Below are 21,784 nucleotides of genomic sequence, written 5' to 3'. Positions count from 1 at the left end.
GCAGTCGCTCAGCCAGCCGGTGCTGCTACTTGATTGACAGCAGTCAGTGACACGATGTGTCACAACACAAATATGTTGGCTCAGAGCTCGAAGCAGTTCTACAGTAGTGTTTGTTATTAATGAGTAGGTACTTTGTTACGCTCTCTGTATGTTATAAACAGTGACACGGCATCACAAAGTAAAAGGCTACATATCGTCCTTGTTTTTCTGTTTTTTCACATGAACACATTTTTCAATGCACTCACACAGTCTTAATGTGATTGTGCTATAATGGTGTCTTGGCTGCTCTTTGATGTGAGGCCTGTACACTCATTGCATCACTCTCATTCTTATCGACACACATCCAGACGTTTAGCCTCTTCTCTGTAACTCGGAGGAGGAATAACACTTGGGTTTCAGAGGAGACGAAAACAACGATTATCCTCATGGGAACCAGTGCGGTAAGTTTTGCATCCTCCTCAGCACGCACGTGGAGGAGGACGGGTAGAAAAACACTGCTCTCTAAAGAGCTGAGGTCATCCTGAATTAGTTAATTAAAACAGCTTGTTGCCAAAACATTAGATCATCCCCCAGCTTGTTTTGTCATTAGCTGAACTCAAGCCCCTCAGTTGTCCCCCCTCTCTTTTTAAAAGGGGGAACATGAAGCAGGCAGATCATGCCTCCACTGTGGAACAAATCCAACCTGCATCAGTCAGCCTTGTTTGGTTTGTTTGAATATGTTTTATTACAGGCTCCAAAATTGCATGACTACACATTGGAGTCTGTTTCCACTTGTGTTGTAGTTTCTGTAATGCAGTTCAGTTAACTTTTAATAAGTATTTTTAGTTATATATAACAATTTGCAATAGGTCATAATAAGAACTCTGTTACATTTTTAAAAACTGCTAATCTATTTATTCAGTCATGTTTATTTTTGACGTATGTTTTTTTCTATATATATATACGTATATATATACGTATATATATACGTATATATATATATGTGTATATATATATACGTGTGTATATATATATATATATATATATATATATATATATATATATATATATATACATATACATATACATATACATATATATATATATATACACGTATATATATATATACACGTGTATATACGTATTATATACTATACATATATAATATACTATATATATAATATATATATACCGTTCTATATATAATCCACGATATATATATATTATACAGTTATATATATAGTATACTATTACGTATCTCTATATATATTAATATACACGTGTATATGATATATTATATATATATATACGTTATCTATTATACACGGTGTGTTGTATATATAATATATTATATATCCGATATATATATTACAGTGGTGTATATATATATATAAGTACGTATATATATACACGTGTGTGTATATATATATATATATATATACGTATATATATACACGTGTGTGTATATATATATATATATATACGTATATATATACACGTGTGTGTATATATATATATATATATATATACGTGTATATATACGTGTATATATATACGTGTGTATATATATATACGTGTGTGTATATATATATATATATATATACGTATATATATACACGTGTGTGTATATATATATATATATATATATATACGTGTATATATACGTGTATATATATACGTGTGTATATATATACGTGTATATATATACGTTTTTATATATATATATATATATATATATATATATACGTGTGTATATATATACGTGTATATATATACGTGTATATATATATATATATATATATATATATGTCAAAAATAAACATGATAAACATGATATTTATATATATATATATAAATATATGCATCAACTAAGTGCCTCCACGGATTTGTGTGTCATTATGCAATGACAGGAAAGGCTTCTGATTCTGATGTTTATATCTATAAAGGCTTAAATAACTATATATTTCTCTTTCTACTGTTTTTATTTATAATTCATATTACGAGTTCCTGCTATAGTGAAGTGGAGCAAACAAAAGACTTCCAGCTTATGCCGTTTTGTATTAGGGTACAGGTTTGTATTCTCGCGAGAAGGAAGGTGTTACCATGGTAGCGGGTACGCTGCGTCCTCCAAATCTGTAAAAAGGCCTTGGTTGACCAATGAGGGGAACCCCGACCGTACCATTTCAGGGGAAAGTTTAGGGGTGTGGCATATGACCCCTCTGAATAAACCTTATGATTTTAGAGTAAATTAAGAGTTTTCCGATACGTAATCGATACTTTGTGTAAATATTACTGTGTTCTTCGCCAAAGAGACTGTAACGCTATCGATAGGTGTATGTCGAGTATCTTAACCGTAGGTACAGTGTGGATGGAGCAGTGTTGTGGTATCACCCGCGCCAACATTGAAAGTTTTTGTGAAAGTGGACACCGAATGCCGTTACGTCAATTATACCGAGATATACTCACTCACACCGTTCACTACACTTTTACGAAACGTTGAATGCGGCACTGTGTTTGGACAGAAAAGAAGCTTTATCTGCGGGTAGGTACGTTTGTTTTTCAGTAATTTGATGATAGAAGATGCGCACCTGTTTACCTCTTTAAACATTAGCATAATGAGCTAAACCCGAAGCTACGAGATATAAACACGTTAGAGTTCATTAAGCAGTTGGTCCCACGGACAGTACAGTGGACACTGTGATTACCTGGCCTCTAGGGGGTTTCGGAACATATTATATTTGCTTCATTCCAGATGTAACTATTAAAGCCTTCATGACAGTGGTTTTGTAGGTTAGTGACTCATACGGTTGTCTCTTAAATCTCTAAGACCATCATGTTGGGAAATCTTGCTTTATTCTGTGATTCCCAGAAAAGTGTAAAAAAAAAAAAAAGATAAAAAGACAGTATGAATGTTACACAAAATGAGGAAGCCCACATCTGTGTCAGGTGAAATGAGTCTGGTTTAAAGGTCACGCAGAGCTTGTTGTTGATGTATTTACACTGAGGATGAGGAAATCAGTTCCTGTTTCTCTGTCAGAGGAGGAAGCTGAGGCCTGCACGCCACTGCTGTTGAATCAGATGTGCCTCCTTGTATGGGTCCTACGTGCCTCCCTTTTTGAACCAGAGTCCAGAGTCAGCAAAAAATGATCAGATGATTGCACACAAGGATATTTTGTAAGTGATGAAATAAGTGAGCCGAATGTCTGGGGGAAATGTCTGTTCTCTTTGCTGAGGGGTTAAAGATCAGCTACAGCAGCTATTTCTGTATCTACTTTGTAAGATACTGAGACACTGGGCTGTCCTGTTAAGTCTTCTCTTAAGGCTGTCTGCAGTAAATAAATATGAGGCAGTGTGCGGCAATCTAGGATAAAAAAAAGGGTATTTCATGTTTTACACAGTAAGTTTTGTTGGTAACTGTGTCACTATGCTGTGTTACCTTCACTTTAATTCTAGCTAAATGTTTTAATAGAAAGCTGTTTGAATATCTAGAGGAAAGCGGACTAGTCTCAGATTGCTGGTTGGATCAATGGTTCAGAACTTGCCAAAGAGTGCAAACTGTAACATGTAAAAGCAGTTCACTCTGGGCAACAGCAACAAACACACCTTGTAATTCCACTCTTAATCATTCCCAGGCCAAGAATGTGCATCCTGCGGCCTACTAAAGTCACTTTACTTGTCAACATGGAGTTTTTTCTTTTTTACGGGCCTCTTTCAGTGTGCCTGTGTTCATCTTGGGGGAAAACAAGAACAACAGTCTGCTGACTTAACTGGAAATCTGACTCTGTTTCTTACATCTAAATGTAACAGAAAAACCATACCACTTTCTAAAAGTTAAGGGCCGTATGTATAGCTGTGGGTTCAGATCCTAACTGCTGTTATTCACATTTGTGCTTTGAAGAATTTGCAGATACTTTGTTTTTTTGCATGTAGACAAGGGAGTCTGGGTTGGTGGTGTCTGGAAAGGAACTTATGTGGCTTTTAACTTAAGACAGAGGCCCACCACAACCCAACAGTGTTCTGTTCAGGGGGTGCATTTGAGCAAAAGGGGAGATCCTTCTCATGTAATGCATTCAAAAAATGTTGACCGATAACCAATAATTGTTTGTGCAGCCTTTTGTCTAAGTTAGGATCTTAAACCAGCCTGATCAGTAGGGGACCTTTGTTTGATTGATTTGATGGCATGTATAGAAATGGTGCATTTTTTCATTTTTTAATGTGTTGTCTGTTTACTGCCAGGTTTAACCAGAAAAGAAATGCAATCAGGGCCAGTCCCCACCCTTCAGTTTTTCAGGACTGCTCAGATGAACCAGTTTAGATTAGGTATTGTTTCACCCCCCCAAAAAATGCATCCCACAGGGGAATGATGGGGTACTTCTGGAGGTAGGAAACCCCCACAATGGTGTAATTTCTGCTTAGACAGACCTCGTAGTTCCTGTGGTCAAAACACATCTGCATGAACTGCTGATCTAAAGCAGAATGTTAAGTTATTATCTATAGGAAACTACATGCAAAACATACCTTGAGCTCTGGGAACCTGTGTTGGGCATTTCTTTTTCAGTAGAGGAAAAAAGAGATTAATCTGTAATAACTGTTGGTTGCACAGCTTCAAGTGTGGGAGTACTTCTTCTTGCCTTACGTGGCAAACACTGTCACATACTTGGCATTAAGAGGTGTACATGCATTGTATAGTGTAGTGCAGATTCTGTAGCTTTTCCACCGTCACCATGTCTGAGGTTTGGTTTGTGAGGTTTGCCGTTTCAGAGTCTTTTTTTCTGACTGCTCATTCAGTTGTTTACTTTTCAGTATTTTGGTCCTAGTGTTGATGCATTGCAGTAAATATAGCTAGCCTGAGAAAAGGGAGGGAATCCTTTCTATTTGTAGTAGAATGGTTGATGTCAGTCTTGGTAATATTTCATGTTACATAGCTGCCACACAGACCGGCACGTTGGAACATTTAATCTCAGCTGTTACATCAGTCTGCTGTTATGGCACACATAATAGAGTAACTAACCACTGCAGGTAATGCTGCTGATGTTCTGGTTTCTCACAGCTTCTCTAAACTGTCTATATGACAGCAGGCCTGTGATTAGCTGGAAGACAGCATACTTTTCCCATGAAACCTACATACCATCCATCACAATGAATAGCCAGCAAATAATAGTGTGGTTTGGGCTAGATTGCGCACCACAGGCTGTGGCCTACAATATTATAGCCAACATCAAAGTTGCAGAACAACATAGGAAAATGTGCTTGTATTTCTTTGCAGAGTGCATTAGGTGTTACACATTTATCCGAACAGAATACGATCAGTGCCATTTCCGTAGGATCAATACAAATAGCTGGTGTCACAGCCTACATTGCCCCATTGCAGAACTAACTATTAATCATCATGTCACAAGGACTGACTCAGAGGCTGCTTAAGCACCAGTTCTTACACTGTTTGGCTGCTGTTGTGTGTTTTTGCTGACTGTGAGTCCTACTTGTCTGTTTCTGTGTTCCTCTTCCTGCCTCCCTCTCCAGCTTCCTGTCTTGTCTCACTGTCTGGTCGTTCTGTGGTGCTACCTGTGTGTTATCTCAGTGCAGGCCTGGCGCTCAGTTTATCTGTGCAGCTATGAGGTCATTTAAAAACCACACACAGAGCCATTGTTGCTCAGGGGATGACACAAGCCCCAAGATACATGCATTTTCATACAAAACACTGCCCTTTAGCCAAAAGAACTTCGAAGACATCTGGCTTTTGCCTTTACTGTACAGCGGCCATTTCTTTCATGGTCAAATGAAGGGAATGTCATCCACTAGGCACTGAAAACCCTAAATATATGTGCTAATTGTGGTATAAAATGGTAATTGTGTTTCCCTGTTCTGCTGCAAGGAAGGAATTGACTTTTAGACACGAAGGTGGCACATCAGTTTCTCCTTATCTGCTGTATAGCTGATAGAGCATGGGTTTTGCATATAACATTTAGATGTGAATGCAGCTCTTCTAGTAAAAGAGCTCTCTCATTTCCTTCTCATTGTCCTCTGACATATTTTATATTCATGTCAAGACTGGTATCTCCCGTTTAAACAGAGCATTTTGTTTTTAGTGAGGTTAGGCCCTCTGGCCCAAATATCCTAGACAGTAAGAGTCATGTGGTCACCATTTTCTTCCACCATTGGCCCTTGGGTGCTTCCAGTCTCCCCCTGAGGAATGGGGTCAGTGTGATTTCTTGTCCTGGCAGGCTGTGTACTGAAGTCTGGAGGTCAGCAGCTCAGGAATCACATGCAGATTGCTCACATGCAAACAGCTGGCGGAGTGACACTGTGGGTCGTGGTGACAGAGAAGAGTACTTCATCATTGTCATTGTCCTGCAGAAAACTCATGATCTTTTTGTTTTCAGCTGTCAGCTGCACTGGCTTCTATTCACATTAAGAAACATGCTTGCAAGTGTGCCATGTGATTTAGTTTTTGCATCAATCGACTTGAATGTCTGTGTCTGGCAGGTGACAGAGTGGATGTGTCTCTCTTTGAATCTACTTTCTGTAAATGAAAACCATACACAGATTAATCATAATTGGTCTAAAGGCTGGGAACCAGACAGTTAAGGCTGAGTAAACGGTGACTACACAAATAGATCTGGTTTGATGACTTTGTGTATGTGTACTTCTGGCACACACAAACGGCAACAAGCACAAGTGTTCGTTAGAACGATTTGCATGTGCATGAATGTATTTTTGGAGGATCTCCCTTCTGCGCCATGTGCTCCACCCCTTCAAGACAAATGATGGCATCTGGATGCCAGCCTTCCTTTCATCGTTCCCTGCTTTTTTCTATTCCCAGAAGGCCACTTCCTGACTAAACGTGAGGGAGACCCTGCCCTTTGCCTGTTGTCAACGCCCCTGGCTGTTTTAAGGTCATTATTTAGAAACATGCTTCTTGTTAACCACTGTTTACCCTGCCCCCCTCTACTCTGGACCCACTGACCTACTAACCAGAGCGCTCAAACAAACAGCTTTTAACATGTCTGTGTGTTATAGATTCCTGCTGCTGTGTCACATTTGGATCATGTTTACAATAATATCTCTTTGTCTGCACTCTGCACTTTGTCAGCTCTATTTTACTGTGTAACTTCTCTTCTGAGGGGAAAAAGAATTTTGATTTGCGTAACGCATTTTCTTATATTTTGTTCATTTAAAAGGAAAGATTGCGATTTATTGTATAGAAATTCAAATGTCACAGCCTTCAAACACACCATTTGTGTTTCAGTTTTCTCTTTTGCTGGGCTGTATGGTTTGTTTACATCCTGTATTTGCTTTTTTGAAAAAAAGAAGAAAAGAAAAGAGGTCATGGGCTTTGGAACAAGTCACGTTTTGCCCTAAAGAACTCATACTGTTCAAACAGTTTCAAAGTATTTGTTTTGACTGAGTCTGTGAGAGTCAACAAACACTGAATATCAAGAATTCCCCCTAGAAACCTGAATTTCAGCTCTTCTCTTCCCATTCCTGGAATAATTTCCTTCTCATGACCAAATGTCAACGTCACTGTGCAGACCACAGCAACGTATTTGCTTGTGCTCATCATTTGCGTCATTACAGTGCTGCTTTCAGAGCTGTTTTCTTCATTTTGTGTGTACATCTCTTTGTTATGTGCACTCGGTTGACTCAGCTACATATGATTTGCTCGGGAGATTTATTCTACGGTGATGCAGTTGCCAAACCAAACCTGAGTGACAGAGGCAGGGCCTGCACGGGCATGTCTCTGTAATGTGAGCGGTAACGTGAGATGCGAGCCTTGTGGGTGCCAGCATTTATGCAATGTGTGCACCAAGTGATGGAGCTTGTGATTTTGAGCTGTAGTAACCTTATACCTCTCGCTCTCTTGGTGGCTTGGAAGAAGGACAACTGAAGACTCAAGAACAGAATTGTTAATTGTGTGTTTAGTAAGCTTCCAATGGGCTATCAGTATTGACTCATCTTGCAAGTAAAGTGGGCAAGTGTTTATCGCAGATCACAGAGTATTTGAGTGTTTGGCCAAATGAGAAGGCACCACACTCTCGTACTAATGCTTCTAATCCACCTGACTCCTCTGTGTCTCTGAGTGAAGGTGTGTGTTCTCATGGAGGTGTGTTACCACTGCCAGAGGGCCGCCTGGGACACTCACAAGATGTTATGTTTAAAATATTCCCCCCTGGCTTGGAGATCGTGTAGCAGCCAAAAGATGTAAGGAGGAACGAGGCTTGAAGTGAAACAGAGAAGCAGAGGAAGGATTGTGAAGGTATGGAAGGGATGAGAGGCTGGAGACTCCGTGTATGTGTCAGCAGACAAGGTGTTGGAATTTGTTGACCCAGTTTGACTATTTATTGTGCTATGTAAGTGGAGTCACACTGCACATGTTTGACTCCAGAGTGAGGAATCGGGAGTGGAAGTTCGTTCCCTGCTGCTACCTCCGGAAAACGACTGACCACTGCGTGCATGTGTTTGACTTTATATTGTGGGCATGAGTGTCTGAACCCTACACAGGGAGGTTGATCTGATGCACCCCGCCCTGCTGACTCCTTTAAATAAGCAACACTGTGTTTAGGTTTGTAAGGAGTGATGGTAGCATAGACACAGTGTGCAGGAAGTGAAACAAAATACAAGGCAAGTGCACGGCCTGCCTTATGTTGTTTTATTAATTGTACATTTGAGTTTATATATAAACTTTCAGGAATACTCATTGTGGTTTTCCAGGAGTAAAGCTTCTCTTAAACCACTGTTTTGCAGGCCTTAATGACAGGATATCCTCAACCACACCTCCTTCATAATGATATTCTTTTTCTTTTATGCAGCAGCTGTCTGTTGATCCGTTTCCCCTTCCTTGACTTTCTCACTTAAGAGAATACATTGTGTGTTATCTTAGATGAATCTATTGAAAAGGAAAAGACTAATGTTACGTGGAGTTGTTACTAATCCGTCTTATTCAAGTATTGTTCGATTGATTTATTCCATACAGACTGTTGTTACAATATGTCCCAATCAGATACGCACTTCAGTGCATCAATAGGATAGTTATTTACATGTCTTATCATGTCTGAATGCTAAAGCTGTAGTGCAGATTTTTTCCTATGATAATGAGCATGTGCACTGACAACAGTGTGAAGTTGTAAATCGGGTATTTGTAGTGACTTTCTGGTAGTGGAAGAAGCAGGGCAGTCCTTGGGGATGAAGCGTCTGTGACGTCAATGGTAGATTTTTTTAAGGGGGCGTTTTGAGTCATGATGGGAGGCACAACCCATCGCCTTGTTGGCAGTGTCACAGTCCAACTAAACTCCTAATTAAGGCAGAAAGGTGGAGCGTGAGTAGAGCTGAGACATGCCTTTGACCAGGTGCTTACACCCATAATTATGTAAAATTTCAAGTCTTCGTATACTTAAAATGAATGATTACAAACATTGGACTTATCAATAGAGATCAGGCTGTACCAGGTCTACCTACCTACCTATATATCTAAATATCCGGGGATGTTTGGGTGTACTTTTTGTTGCATCTCTTGCTGGATATTTCCAGGAGAATTTATACTTTCAGCTTGGGATGCCCAAGGATTTCAGAACTTAAAATCAACTGATGTACAGTAGTCCGGAAAGCAACGGTACTAAATTAAAAAATATCAACAGCTCTTTTATTTCTGTTCATAGTGAGTGCTCCCCTTCTTGTGATTACTGAGATTACTGTGCCGTGAGATCAAAACAGTTATGTAAATGAATAATTCCCCACATTACTGGTGCCACAGTCATGGGCACCGGATATGACACCTCCAAAGAAAGACAGGATGATGAGAAAGTGCCGGGAAGGTCATGTGTTTGTGAGGTAAAGCTCCTGCTTCCTGCACTCCCAGCTCCCTTCCTGCGTGTAGAAACAAAGGGGGCGGAGTTTTCCTTGGCAGTGGGAGGAGAAGGAGTGGAGGATTTTATCCTGAGGAGCAGAAACACACTCCAGGTTAGTGCTCATTTGGCTTGCGTGCCGGCACATTGATGCTGGTAGCAGCCTGAAGCAGACTCACAGCGTTTGCCTGCCTGTTTTTACCGTGGCAGTTTTGTTGTTTTCCACAGTTTAGGACATTTTTCTACATCACGTAAGTAAAGTTTACTTTCTGTCCTGGCTGAGCAGTGTGTAGACATGAGGTTGTGTTTATGTACTTAAACGTCCGGGGTGCTTGTTGCTTTGGCAGCACATTTCACACACACAAGTGTTTTTTTTGTCAGGAGGTGTGAATGATTTATGTGCATAGATATTTGCTGTAATGTGTTATCCAACTAAAAATCTACATTATAATAGAGGCAGCTATTGTCTTTTTTTCTCTGTCCCTGCCTGTGCTTCCTTGTCCTTGAGATAGGGTGCCAAATCTAAAAATACTGAGCTTGATTATAACATTTGGCAGCTCTGCTTCAGGACTATTTTCACTCTCTCAGCTGTAACTGGGGAAGAGGCTGCATGGCATGCTGGCAGAGTGAATGAATCGTACTTACAACAAGCAAGGTTTCTTTGAACAAGAAGAAGAAAAGTTGAGGACAGAACTTCATTAATGGCCACTTTATTAGCAAGTGTGTCACTAAAGAAGGTATATAGAGTTTAGAAAGAGTTAACATCGTGTGATTTAGCCATGACATGTGAGTGCAAGCTGTGTGTGTGTGAGTAAAACACTCCACGTATCCAAGCCAACAGTGAGGCCTAGCCATTGAGGCGACTCCACACTGACCGCTCTCCCTTCCACTCGTGTCTGTTTGTGCGTGAGTTTGTGTGTGTGTGTGTGTGGTGGCTCTGTATCTGACTAAGGACAGTAGTATGTGATTGTGTCCATGCCTGCGCATCTCTGGAATGTGTTCATCACCGCGTTGAGCTGGGGGGATATTTTCTGTCGCCTTGCATTTTTTTGTTTGCCTTCAGGCTGTGCCATTGCAGCATGAACTGTGTGTGTGTGTGTTTTCCATGAATGTGTGTGCCTTTTATGTATGCAGCTGGCATGTAATAGCATTAGTATGTATGTGCACATTTGTGTCTTATGCCCCCAGGTGTGCGTGTGTTATCTAACAGATTAGCTCTAGCTCACTGAGGGAGAAATGCCTTCAGCACGCACTCATACTTACATCTATACTCAGATCAGTTTTTGGGGGGTATCGTATGAGATTTCATAATCAGCAAAAATTCTTTGCTGGGTCAGAGTTATTTTACACTCTAGAGGCTCAGCTGTGCCAGAATCTCCAAGGGTGTTGTAAATCAGAGTCATAACCCTGTGTATAAGTTATCCAAAACATGCAGAAAAATATCCAGATACATGAAAGAGACTGATGTCAGTCAAGCTGTCCAAACATTTCTCATTGGATGTGTTCGTGGGGATGAATGTGTGCACGTTATACATCTTCACATTAGTTACTGCGCTGGGATTTGCCTTCCAAAATGTCCATGCTCTTACGTGCACATTTTAAAAATAGTTTAAATGTGAGCTCAGAGGAACTGATCTTCCTTCAGCAGAACAATGTTAAAACAGCCACATGAACGTAACAAACCTATAGAACTTTGTCCACTTTGGGTCAATCCTTGGCCCTTTTACACAGCGATACTTGACCCAAAGTTGCTCCTGATGGCAGTGTGATGTGATTACATGCCTGAATTGGTAAATGAGAAGCATTTAAGCTCTTCTACTTCTACTTTCACTTTATGTTTTTGAAATAAATTATGGAAATGGTACTATTTCCATTATTTGAAGCTTAAGGGAACAAATGTACATTCATATTGAGCTTTCCTCTTCTTTCTCATCTAGGCAAACCACAGATGTTCTAATATGTTTGTCTTCGCTGCTTGGTTTAGTTTTCCCCAGGGAAGACTCAGCCACCTGCTCTCCACTGATTACCTACTCAGTCAAACTCACTTCCTGAGATGAACACACACACACATAGAAATGGGGATGCTGACATTCAGGTGTGCATTGCACAGCTACACATACACTGAAGGCAGGATTTCATTGGACCCTCTTCCCATCCCTAACCTTGGGTATAATAGTGCATGGATGTGTGTGTTTTCCTGGGGCCACTGACACAGACAGTGAGGGTGGAGGAGGGGGTTTAATGGGGGGACCGATGGATGGATGGAGGGGGGAGAGAAAGGAGTAGATCTGTACAAATGTGGAGCTGGATGCTATAATAACTGTCTGCTTATGGTTCAGTGGTTGTTATTGCAGTTGACTAGACCCTCGTGCACATAACGGTTGCATAACCCTGTAAGTCCAGACTCTTCAGTCATGCATGTCTGTCGAGGTCTCAACCCGGCCAGGAGCTGTTTTCTGTAGGAATGAGCAGTGTGGCACAGCACCGAGGGATGAGTCCCAGGCTCTAGTGCTCTGGTGCTTGCCTCTCTGTCTTCATTAGCTGTCTTTGGAGCTCCTTAAATCAGCCCATGGGGGGGGGGGAGTGGCTGATAACCTTTTGAACTCTTCTTTTAGCTTTTTATTGACTGAAAAGCTGAAGCCAGGTGTCCCAGTGTGGTGACAATCAGGGGTTTGTGTTGTGGGTTCATAACATGATCACCCAGGCCTGGCTTTTTTTCCTCTTAACTATCAATCATAAAGGAGCCTGAGTTTATAAAGCATGTAAAGAGTTGCTCTCATACCTCCTATACTTAGTGTTTTAAAAGAATTGAATAATTCAGTAAACACACTTGCTCATGAGACCTTTTTTTGTATGTTAGAGATTCAGTAAAACATACTTTTGATTGTCAATGTTTTCTGTGGCGTTGTTATTTTTGTTAGGCAGTGGTTAGCTTGTGCTGCACACATTGTGGACAGGGGCCAGTGCATTGTGTAGAGGCTGGTCCAAGTGCCCACAAACAGATGGGTTAAGTTCACCATAAAACAGGGTCAACCTGCTGCATGTGCAACACACTATCATGCTTGTTTTTGTTTCTCTTCACTTACGATTCCTGTTGTGAAATGTGCCACTGCTTCCTGCTCCAGTAGGGAAGAATGTGAGAAATCACTGCTGTAAAACACTCCTCAGGAATCACTTGCCCGTGAAAAGGGTGATTGACTTTGAGTTGATTATTAAGCTATGTAAGCCAGTTTTTGCGCAGTTCACCCCTGTTCTGAGTTTCACATTTGGGAGTGAGGGGATTTCTGATGACTCTTTTTAGGTAGGGTTTCGCTTGCTGTCTACTCTCTCAGGGGACAACGTCCACTGGGACAAGGCCACTGTGATATGACAAGCCGGTTGTCGTCACAGAATACACACACAAGTTCACCTAGTTCCTGTCCGTAAGTGTTTGGATCCTCAGATTGCTGCATCTTCCTGTTTTTTGTGTGTGTTTCTGGAGATTTTCTAGGAAGACAAGTAAAACAAACAATCTTTTCTCTTTCCTCTCACCCTGGAACTCATTTCCTCACATGTTGCTGTTTGCTTTTTCATTCGGCACTTGCTAGAAAACATTGGCAAAGCAATTTGCTCTCAGTAATTGATTCTGTTTGTAATTAGTCTTAAACACACTAGCTGACAAGTCAGCTGTGGTTGTCATCTCCTTTCAGCTCATTTCTTGGCACTGAGATAATATTAGGATAATAATAATAAAACATGCATCCTTTATCTGTCCCTCTGTTCTATCTGCTGCTAGCATTGTACTCCTGTCACTCTAACATGGTATGAAACACAGTCTTTCTAACTCATGCACAGCAGACATCCAAAGGCATATCATTACCCACTAATAGTGTGGTTGGAAAGTGGAATGTCAGAGCAGTCAGATTCATAGCAACACAGCAGTTAGTTCATAGTTTTGTGATACTCTAACTATACAAGTTTCCATGGCAAAGTAGAAATATCATTCCTTGGTCTGCCGCTGTGGTCGGTGCTTTTTGGAGACATCAGCTGTTTGTGTAAGTGCAGAACATAACATAATAAGCTTTATCAGTTCTACTGCAAGAACCGAGAAGAAGCAAAACATCTTAAGAAAACTCAACAAGTCCAGTTTCCCCGCTTCAATCCTTTGAGTGAAAATGAAGTTAGAAAAGGGAGATGGACAGGCTGGGGGGGGGGGGTTGCTGAAGTTATAATTTTATCTCATTCACACACAGATCCGAGGATTTGTGATGTATTGATCAATTCACACCTAGCCCACAGGCGTAATGGTGCTGTTTGCTCCCACTTTATGTCCCATGTGAAGTGACTTCTAGCTGCCTGACCCCTATGGGTGGGGAAATGAATGACAATAGCTCCTGTTTGTGCAGACTACCCAGGCTCACGTTATTTGCATGTTGATGGGTCTCTATCAGGAAGAGGAGGATAACGGGTTCACATTTACATACTGAAATTAAATTTGATCTCCATACAGTGTAAATTCATTTAGCATATTGTCAGGAGTGCTCTATATCATTTAGGTTTTAGAGAGACTGAATAATGAGTTTATGCTCATGTGAGTGAGATCTCCTACACCTTTTGTGTTCATGGGGTTTGTCCACCACATGTTTTTAAAAGCCTCAACTATATTATAGAATGTTGTTGAGAAGGCAAAATAGACTTAATATTTACACTTTAGACAAGCACATGTCAGTTCAGCGCCTGTTTGCCTGTGTGTTTTTGCTCCACGTCCTTTTGTCTAAAAGACAAAGTCCAGCCAAACGTTAATGATTCTTTAAGGAATCCGTCTTTTTACCAACATAAAAAGCTCTAAATCTGGACTAAATGGAAGTGTTTGTCAGTAGGGGCCTGTGTACGGGTAATGACAAGGCCACAGCATACTAAAGCGGAGGTGGCTGAGGTTTCAGTGACCAGACATTTGTCTTAACTGTTTCTGGTAAAGTCTTTTCTGTAGGATGGGTTTCTATGAATGGATACAGCCATTACTATAAATACCTATAGCTTTTGCATTGAAGCTGGTGTTTTCAGTGCGAGTGGGGCGTTAAGGGCTTTTTATTCTGGTGTTTTTAACTATTATGATTTGGTAGATTTTTAAGCAAAGTATCTGGAAAAGTAAAAAAGAAACTGCATGACATTACAAAATGTAAAAAAAAATCTTATAAATTAACATTCTTTGACAGTAAATAGTGCACAAAAGGTGTACACCCTCAGGGGGTTTGCTACAGTGTTGACTTTGGTTATTAGTGGGATTACTGCATTTACTTCAGGCAGGTGGAGTGTCTCCGTGTCACGTGTTGGGCTTGTTGTTGTGTGTTAGGGGAACTCTGAACTCTGCTGATTTGACATATGAAGGTTTGTTTACATTGTGCAATGTAGCGACCAAGTTACATGTGGGATGACACCAAGAGGAGGGGAACGCATGGAATAAAATAATAACAACATATTACTCTAGTACTCATTTTTTTAACTAAACTGAAAAACCTTTTAGTAAAAACCAGTTTAGGGACTGTTATCTTACTGGTTTTTGTGCTGCTCGAGGATAACTATAATTTGTTGCTGAGCTGCAGATGTTATTGATAAAATGGGAACTGTTAAAAGGTTTACATTGCTACAAAACATGGATGCTAGTTGTAGTGCATTTTTGTCTTATATGTAAAAGATTCAAACATTCAAACAGATCTTCTTTTTCTCCATGTTAAACTTAGTTCTCACTGTCATGTCTTTATTGTTTTCGTAACAGTGTTTTCCTCTATCGTCGAGGTGCAGTTATCCCCTGGGGCTTTGTGTGAAGACATTTTTCTCATGTTTGTGAATCATTGTTTTCTCTCATGCAAATGTGTTGAATTTAAGTTTGAACTATTTTAAAATCTTCTTCTTTGGTTTGTCACACGGTTAAGATGAAAGCTAGGTGTGTGGCTGTGCGTGTGTATTTGTGGGTTTTCAAGCTTCTACAGTACCTGAAAGCGTGTGTCCAAGTGTAAGCTGTCAAGGTTGCTTTTCGCTCTCCTTGTCTGCATGCTGGCCTGATGTTCAAGGATGAGAGCAGGGTGGGTGGGGGGGGGGGGGGGTGTAGGGAAAACAGGGTCACATGTTGAGGGAGACAGAAAAGCGAGACATCTATAAAAAGACTAATTAAAAGTGTGCGGATGGATACATGGAAGATGGAGAGGAGAGGAGGAGGAGGGAAGCTAACTGGGTGTGATGTAACCCTGGAGTGCAGTGTTGTAATTGTTAAGATGCAGGGAGGAGTGGAGAGGTGTGTGGGGGAGGAGGGGGTGATTGTTTTTCAGTGGAATTATAGGATTGGATTAAAATGGAGTAAGAGTGCTTTCAAGTCATAAAACAGGGAGAAATGACACAGATGTAATTGGGTGCATTTCTTTATTTAGTTAGTATTTTCTTTATTTGGTTAGTATTTTTACACCCAAATATCAATTTCACTAAATTATTTAACCAGACTTTGATTTGAAATAATCCAATCATTACTTTTTTTACATTGTCTGATTGTTTACACAACATCCACACTTTGTTTCTACCTCTGACGCATGAAGACAAAGAGCTGAACATGAGGAACAGTTGTGCAGGCTTTCAGTGTTTTTTTCATGTTTTCATAGCACCCTGCTGCGCTTGATGCAAGTCAATGTAAAAATTGCATCTGTCTTACCCGTTGTCCTCTCTCTTTCTCTCCCCCTTTCTCCCTTTCAAAGAATTTTCATTTGAATGAAAGCCCTGCCTCAGTGTTTTGTTGTGCTGAGAGGGGGAGGGGTCCGATTGGTCAGAATCCCTTTAGAGCCGAACCAATGCGAGCGTGTCTCCCGCCTCCTTCCCCGCCCCCCGTGCCCCTCTGAGGCTCCCGGCCTGACGTGTGATTGGTTTGCTGGGAGGAGCCAGACTCCGTATTAAAGCCTGTCCCGTCTGCTCCACTTCAGTGTTGTAGAGAGTCCCCGTCTGTCAGCCGGAGAAGTGTGTGTGCGTGTGTATGTGAGAGTGTGTGTGTGCCTATCGGTGTGTGTGGATTTTTTGTTAATGAACAACGGACAGAAAACAGAGCTCTACCTTTATCTGACTTGGACTTCCTTCTGTTTTTTCACCTACTTCAGGACTGTGGGGCTTTCCAGCTGAGTTGCCGGCCGGCTTTTTGAATCGGACCACAGCTGGATAGGTGAACGAGGGTTAAACAGACAAGCAGGACGGCGACCATAAAGAGGATCATAAAGGCTGCTGTACTGCCCGTATCTCTGCTGGCTGATCTACCAGACCTGTCTTTTAAATAAAGAGAACCCATCAGCTGCACTGTGGCTGACTGGTGACCCCGATCTGCAGCCTAACCCCCTTCTGGGTCACCACTGAGCTAATAGAGGTGGTTTGGCTGGGCCTGATGTGGAATTTGACCCCAACTGACCCTGTCCCACAAGTAGTCCTTTACTGAACCCGGACTGGGAAAAAGGAAGGATAAAAGAGCAAGAGGGGCGACGGAGAAGAAAGGAGCGAGAAAAGGAGAGCTGCAGCACAGCGACCGGTAAGGAAGTTAAAGGGGGCTCTGGGGAGCAGGGGAGCAAGGGTGCAAAGGAGGGGTGGGTGGGAGAGGAGGGGGAGAGTGGGAAGAAAAGAGAGAGTACAAAAGAGCTATTTTCTTAAGCTTAGAGAAGATGTGTGGGAGCTCTAAAAGGATGTTCGCTGACCATTAAAGCCCCATTCTCCACCTCCTTCTGTCACATGTGCTGGTTCCTCCACCTCATGTTTGTGATGTTTTGGTTGTGACATCACTGCTATAAAACAGTATAAAACAATATTTCTGCTTGCCTATCTCAGCTTTGATTTTTTTGCACACAGTTCACATTTTGACTGAATTTCTTTTTCTCTTTTGTGTCAGCTCCTCCAGGATGCCGGTTGAGACCCTGCGGCCTTCAGATGGCCGCCTGGCTGGAGGACCCTTCACCTCTGCCATGCCCTTTAGGATCCTCAACAAGGGCCCAGACTACTTCCGCCGCCAGGCTGAGCCTGGGGCCCGCAAACTGAGCGCTGTGGAGCGCCTCGAGGCAGACAAAGCAAAGTATGTAAAGAGCCAGCAGGTGGCGCTGAACCGGCAGGCCCCCATCAAACCCCCGATCATCCGCAAGCCCCTCGTTCCTCCAGGGATGATGCTCCAGTGCCAGATCAGCACTCCTCCAGCCCGAAAAGTTCCCCGCTGCCCAGCCGACGTGGAGAACAGCGGAAGCAGAGAGGGCGCGGGAGACAGGAGAAGGCCCGTTCTTAACTTGGATATTCTGAATAATTTAATCAATGATGTATGTGACGGACCGTTGCCCTCTTCCCAGTCATCTTCCTCCACCTCTCCCTCCTCATCATCTCCATCATCTGGAGCTAAGAGCATCGGCAGCAGTCTGTCAGCAGAGCAGGAAAGGAGCAACCGTCTCCTCAATAACCTCAAACCAGTCAATCACACCACCACCAACTCCTCATCCACTTCCTCCTGCACTTCCTCTCCGCTCAATAACAACCTCCGAACCCCTACAGCAGAACTCATCCGCCGGCCACCCCCTGTCCCTGCACGAGCACCCCGCATTGGTGTTCCAGCGCCGTATAGCTCTCCTAACTCAGTGACGGTGCGCAGGGTGGATGTTCGGCCTCAGGCAGAGATAAGGAATCCACAGAGGGCCCAGCTAAAGCCCCAGCTCAGGCCCAGACAGACTGCCCAGGGACAAGTTGCTCACCCTGGAGTCCCACCCCCACCACCCCCTCCTTCCTCTCAGAATCAACCCCAGTCCCATCCTCAGCTAAGCACACCATCACAGCACCTGTGCTCCCCTCCAGCTTACCTGCCACCCAGTCCCATGCTGGTACGAGCTGGCATGATCCCACCAGCCTCGCCCGCTTTCACCCGTATATCAAACGCCAGCTCTAAGGGGTCTGCTCGCAAGCACCCATCCCTGCACCGCTCCAAGTCAGATCTGAGTGACCGCTACTCCCGCGCCACGGCTGATCTGGAGCGTTTCTTCAATTACTGCGGACTGGACCCTGAGGAGGTCGATGGCATGGGAGGAGTAGAGCGCTTCACCAGGGCCAACTCCGACATCGTTTCTGTCTCCAAGCTCCGCAGCGTCAGCACACCCAGCTCAGAGTGCGAGGCAGACCGGATGAGGGAGGATGGAGGGGATGATGAGGACGAAGATGGGCACGCCAGGGCCAATGAACGGGTCCCTTACGGCATCTCCGTCATCGAGAGGAACGCCCGAGTCATCAAGTGGCTTTACGGAATCCGCCAGGCAAGAGACACTACCAATGCCGTCTCTAATGTATAGACTTGAAAAGACTTGGAAAAACAGTGAAGAGAAGGGAGGCCCATTTGTTCATCTTCTGCTGCCTTACATCACAGTTATGGATACTAGTAGTTGTTTCTTCTGTTTCCTGTGAAGGCTCAAGTTTGTTTTAGAAGATTTTTTTTATACCTGGGCTGCAAGTCAGGACTGCTTCCCTACTGGACTAACTGGACAATACATTTAACCCCTTCCTTCACACGATCTTGTATGACAATAGAGGTATACAAAAGCAATAATAGAGGTGTAAATGATGGTGAGGATGAAGGCAGAGGATGACAGCAATTGTGATTCCTCACATAAAGGTACCGTGTGTGTGTGTGTGTGTGTGTGTGTGTAGACAGCTCAGCAGCACCAAGCCAGACTGGAACTTGGCTAAAAACTGCCAGAGAACTACACAATGCAGTGACTGTGTGCAAGCCAGTAGGAGAACCACGTCGATACTGTGAATCTCAAAAAAAAAAAAAGCTTCCATGAACACATTCATACGGCTGCAACGACTGTTATTATACAAAGTTCTGTCAAGCATGCAAGTTTGTATACATTTTTACTTTATCATCTCAAAAAAAAAGCACACTCCCTGCTCTGTCTCACAACAAATTCACCGCACAGATGTTCATTCAGGTCAACTACAGTTAGTGATGTCTGCAACATTGTCTAGTCTTGTGCATCGTGTCTCAGACTATGCTGCACCGGTGCAGCCAGACAAATCAGTTTACAATGTATGTCTTGATGAGAGAGCACGGCATATGATGAAGGATGGTTGAAGTAAGTGTACCATGACAAAGTTATTTAGAGGGGGAAGTAATGAGTCATGGATTAAATGGTGTATGAATATGTCTGTGGTTCTGAAAGTGTCTCAGGAAGAAGGCATACTAACAAAAAAAATGGACCAATATTTATTTGGAAAATTGTAATTTAATGTATTTTTTAATATCGGACGACTTTGTGTACAGAATTCAATCTTTGCTCTTAAGTGCAATCTGATCGTACTTACTATAATTACAATATATGTAGGATCACAATAAAACACACAACTCCAGGCACCAGGCACACATGCTACAGTGTGAATGTTGTAAACAGGGGGATGCTCCGTGCAGCGCGCACCCCGCTGCTCTATGGGAAGCGCTACAGAAAGTCAGACTGTCGTGTATTTATTTGACTTCCTGTTTGTCGCAGCAGGAGTAAGAGGGGCGGTCTGTGAACCACCGCCCCCCTTGCCCCTGTGTGAGTTCTCCCACCCTCTGCAATCTACGCCTGTTTCATGATTTACAGTTTGAACATGGGTCAGGTATTTGCTCTTATAATAATGAGTCAATGCACAGTGGCCGTTAGATCAGAGCGGTGGAGAACACCAACGGTGAACTAAAGTGTGCTGTTGAACCCGGCACTGGATGCCCAAAGAGTCTTCAAGTGAGAGATCCAAAATGCTTTACTATGTATTCTGAACAGTTAATAAAAAATGTTCAAGTATGTTCCTGTTCATCGTTTGTTTTATTTCTCTGTATATAGGTTTCATCCAGCATATGGCTTTTCTTTGTGTGTTTGGGACTTTTTAAAATGCTCCAATCCCTCAGGTTATAATCTGAAATCTGGTGCGGGGCCAGTTCAGCAGAAGCAGGTGTGTTTTTTAGGCCCCTCAAATTTCATTTCAGCATCAATAATTGAAGCGCCTCACTCTGACTGAGCTGGACTTTGTTTACTTTGTTAGTGTTCTTGTGAGAGTCTCACTGCTACATTATTCAAATGCAGACACTTTACTCGTGGACTCGTGGCAGGCTCTTATTTAGTCACTGACGTGAAAATGACACAAGCTGTGTTATTGACAGTGACACCACAGACTGCAGTCTGACCCCCCACCACACCCTGCTCCAGAGCTCTGCTGCACCCTCTCTTTAAGAGGGCTCTATAAAACACAGTGCCGCAGGGGCTGCCAGTGTGAAATGAAATGGCCCTTCACACTAAAACGAATGCAGTCATATCATCACATCAAGCATACTATGCAACAGACAACAACATACAACGATATAAGTCTTCAGTCTGGAGTTAAAACACTGTAGCAGACCTGCATTTTTCTGGGATTTTGCTCCACATATTCAGTGCATGTTTATTTCTAACTTTGGGGGACAGAAAGTAGACCTGTCCCAGATGATCTAAGAGGCCTTTATAACAAAAAGATCAGCAAGAGCCATGCAGAGCTTTATAGACCAACAAGGATATTTTAGGGTCCGTGCTCTGAGAGTCAGGGAGCCATTGTAAAAAAACCTGAGCACTGGAGTGATGTGTCAAACCCCCCCTCTGGGTCTCTGAACAGGAAGTGGTCCTTCCTGTGCAGCTTCAGGGATCAAACATGTCTCCTGCTGAACAGCCCTCACACATCTGTTCTGTGGAGCATTCAGACAGCTGGACTGTGGCTTTTTGCCTCTTTTCAGAGACCGGCGACCGCTGTCAGAAATCACAGTCCTTGTACATCCTGACATCATTGCGTGCGTGATCTCCTTCAGAGCGTGGCCTTGATTTATTGCACTTACTATTTACTGGTTTGGAGGATGTGGGTGGCTGGAGGGATTGGTGAAGTGCGGTGGAGTGAAGCACGCTGTTTGCAAATGATAAATATTGCTGTCTGGAGCCTGG

At 42.5% G+C, this 21,784-nt stretch overlaps 1 protein-coding gene across 4 annotated transcripts; it reads left to right on the top strand.

Annotated features, from left to right (window-relative positions):
* Nucleotides 1-2,410: 2,410 nt before the first annotated feature.
* Nucleotides 2,411-20,203, top strand: LOC114438843 (protein FAM110A). Of its 4 annotated transcripts, none has more exons than XM_028410445.1 (3): nt 2,411-2,521; nt 16,934-17,352; nt 17,707-20,203. In XM_028410445.1, the coding sequence occupies exon 3, from the start codon at nt 17,717-17,719 to the stop codon at nt 19,133-19,135; it is 1,419 nt and encodes a 472-aa protein (XP_028266246.1). In that variant the 5' UTR covers nt 2,411-2,521; nt 16,934-17,352; nt 17,707-17,716; the 3' UTR covers nt 19,136-20,203. The 4 variants fall into 4 exon arrangements, with proteins under 4 accessions (XP_028266246.1, XP_028266247.1, XP_028266245.1 ...); XM_028410446.1 differs by lacking the exon at nt 2,411-2,521 and adding an exon at nt 9,836-9,933; XM_028410444.1 differs by lacking the exon at nt 2,411-2,521 and adding an exon at nt 9,940-10,069.
* Nucleotides 20,204-21,784: the final 1,581 nt, after the last annotated feature.

This window comes from Parambassis ranga, chromosome 7 (assembly GCF_900634625.1).
Source record: "Parambassis ranga chromosome 7, fParRan2.1, whole genome shotgun sequence".
NCBI lineage: Eukaryota > Metazoa > Chordata > Actinopteri > Ambassidae > Parambassis > Parambassis ranga.
Note: the sequence above shows the minus strand (reverse complement) of the source record. Positions and strands in the feature narration are given on the sequence as shown.

Bases quoted from the DNA above. Each gene is read 5' to 3' on its own strand.
- LOC114438843 (XM_028410445.1), top strand. From the start codon at position 17,717: ATGCCGGTTGAGACCCTGCGGCCTTCAGATGGCCGCCTGGCTGGAGGA.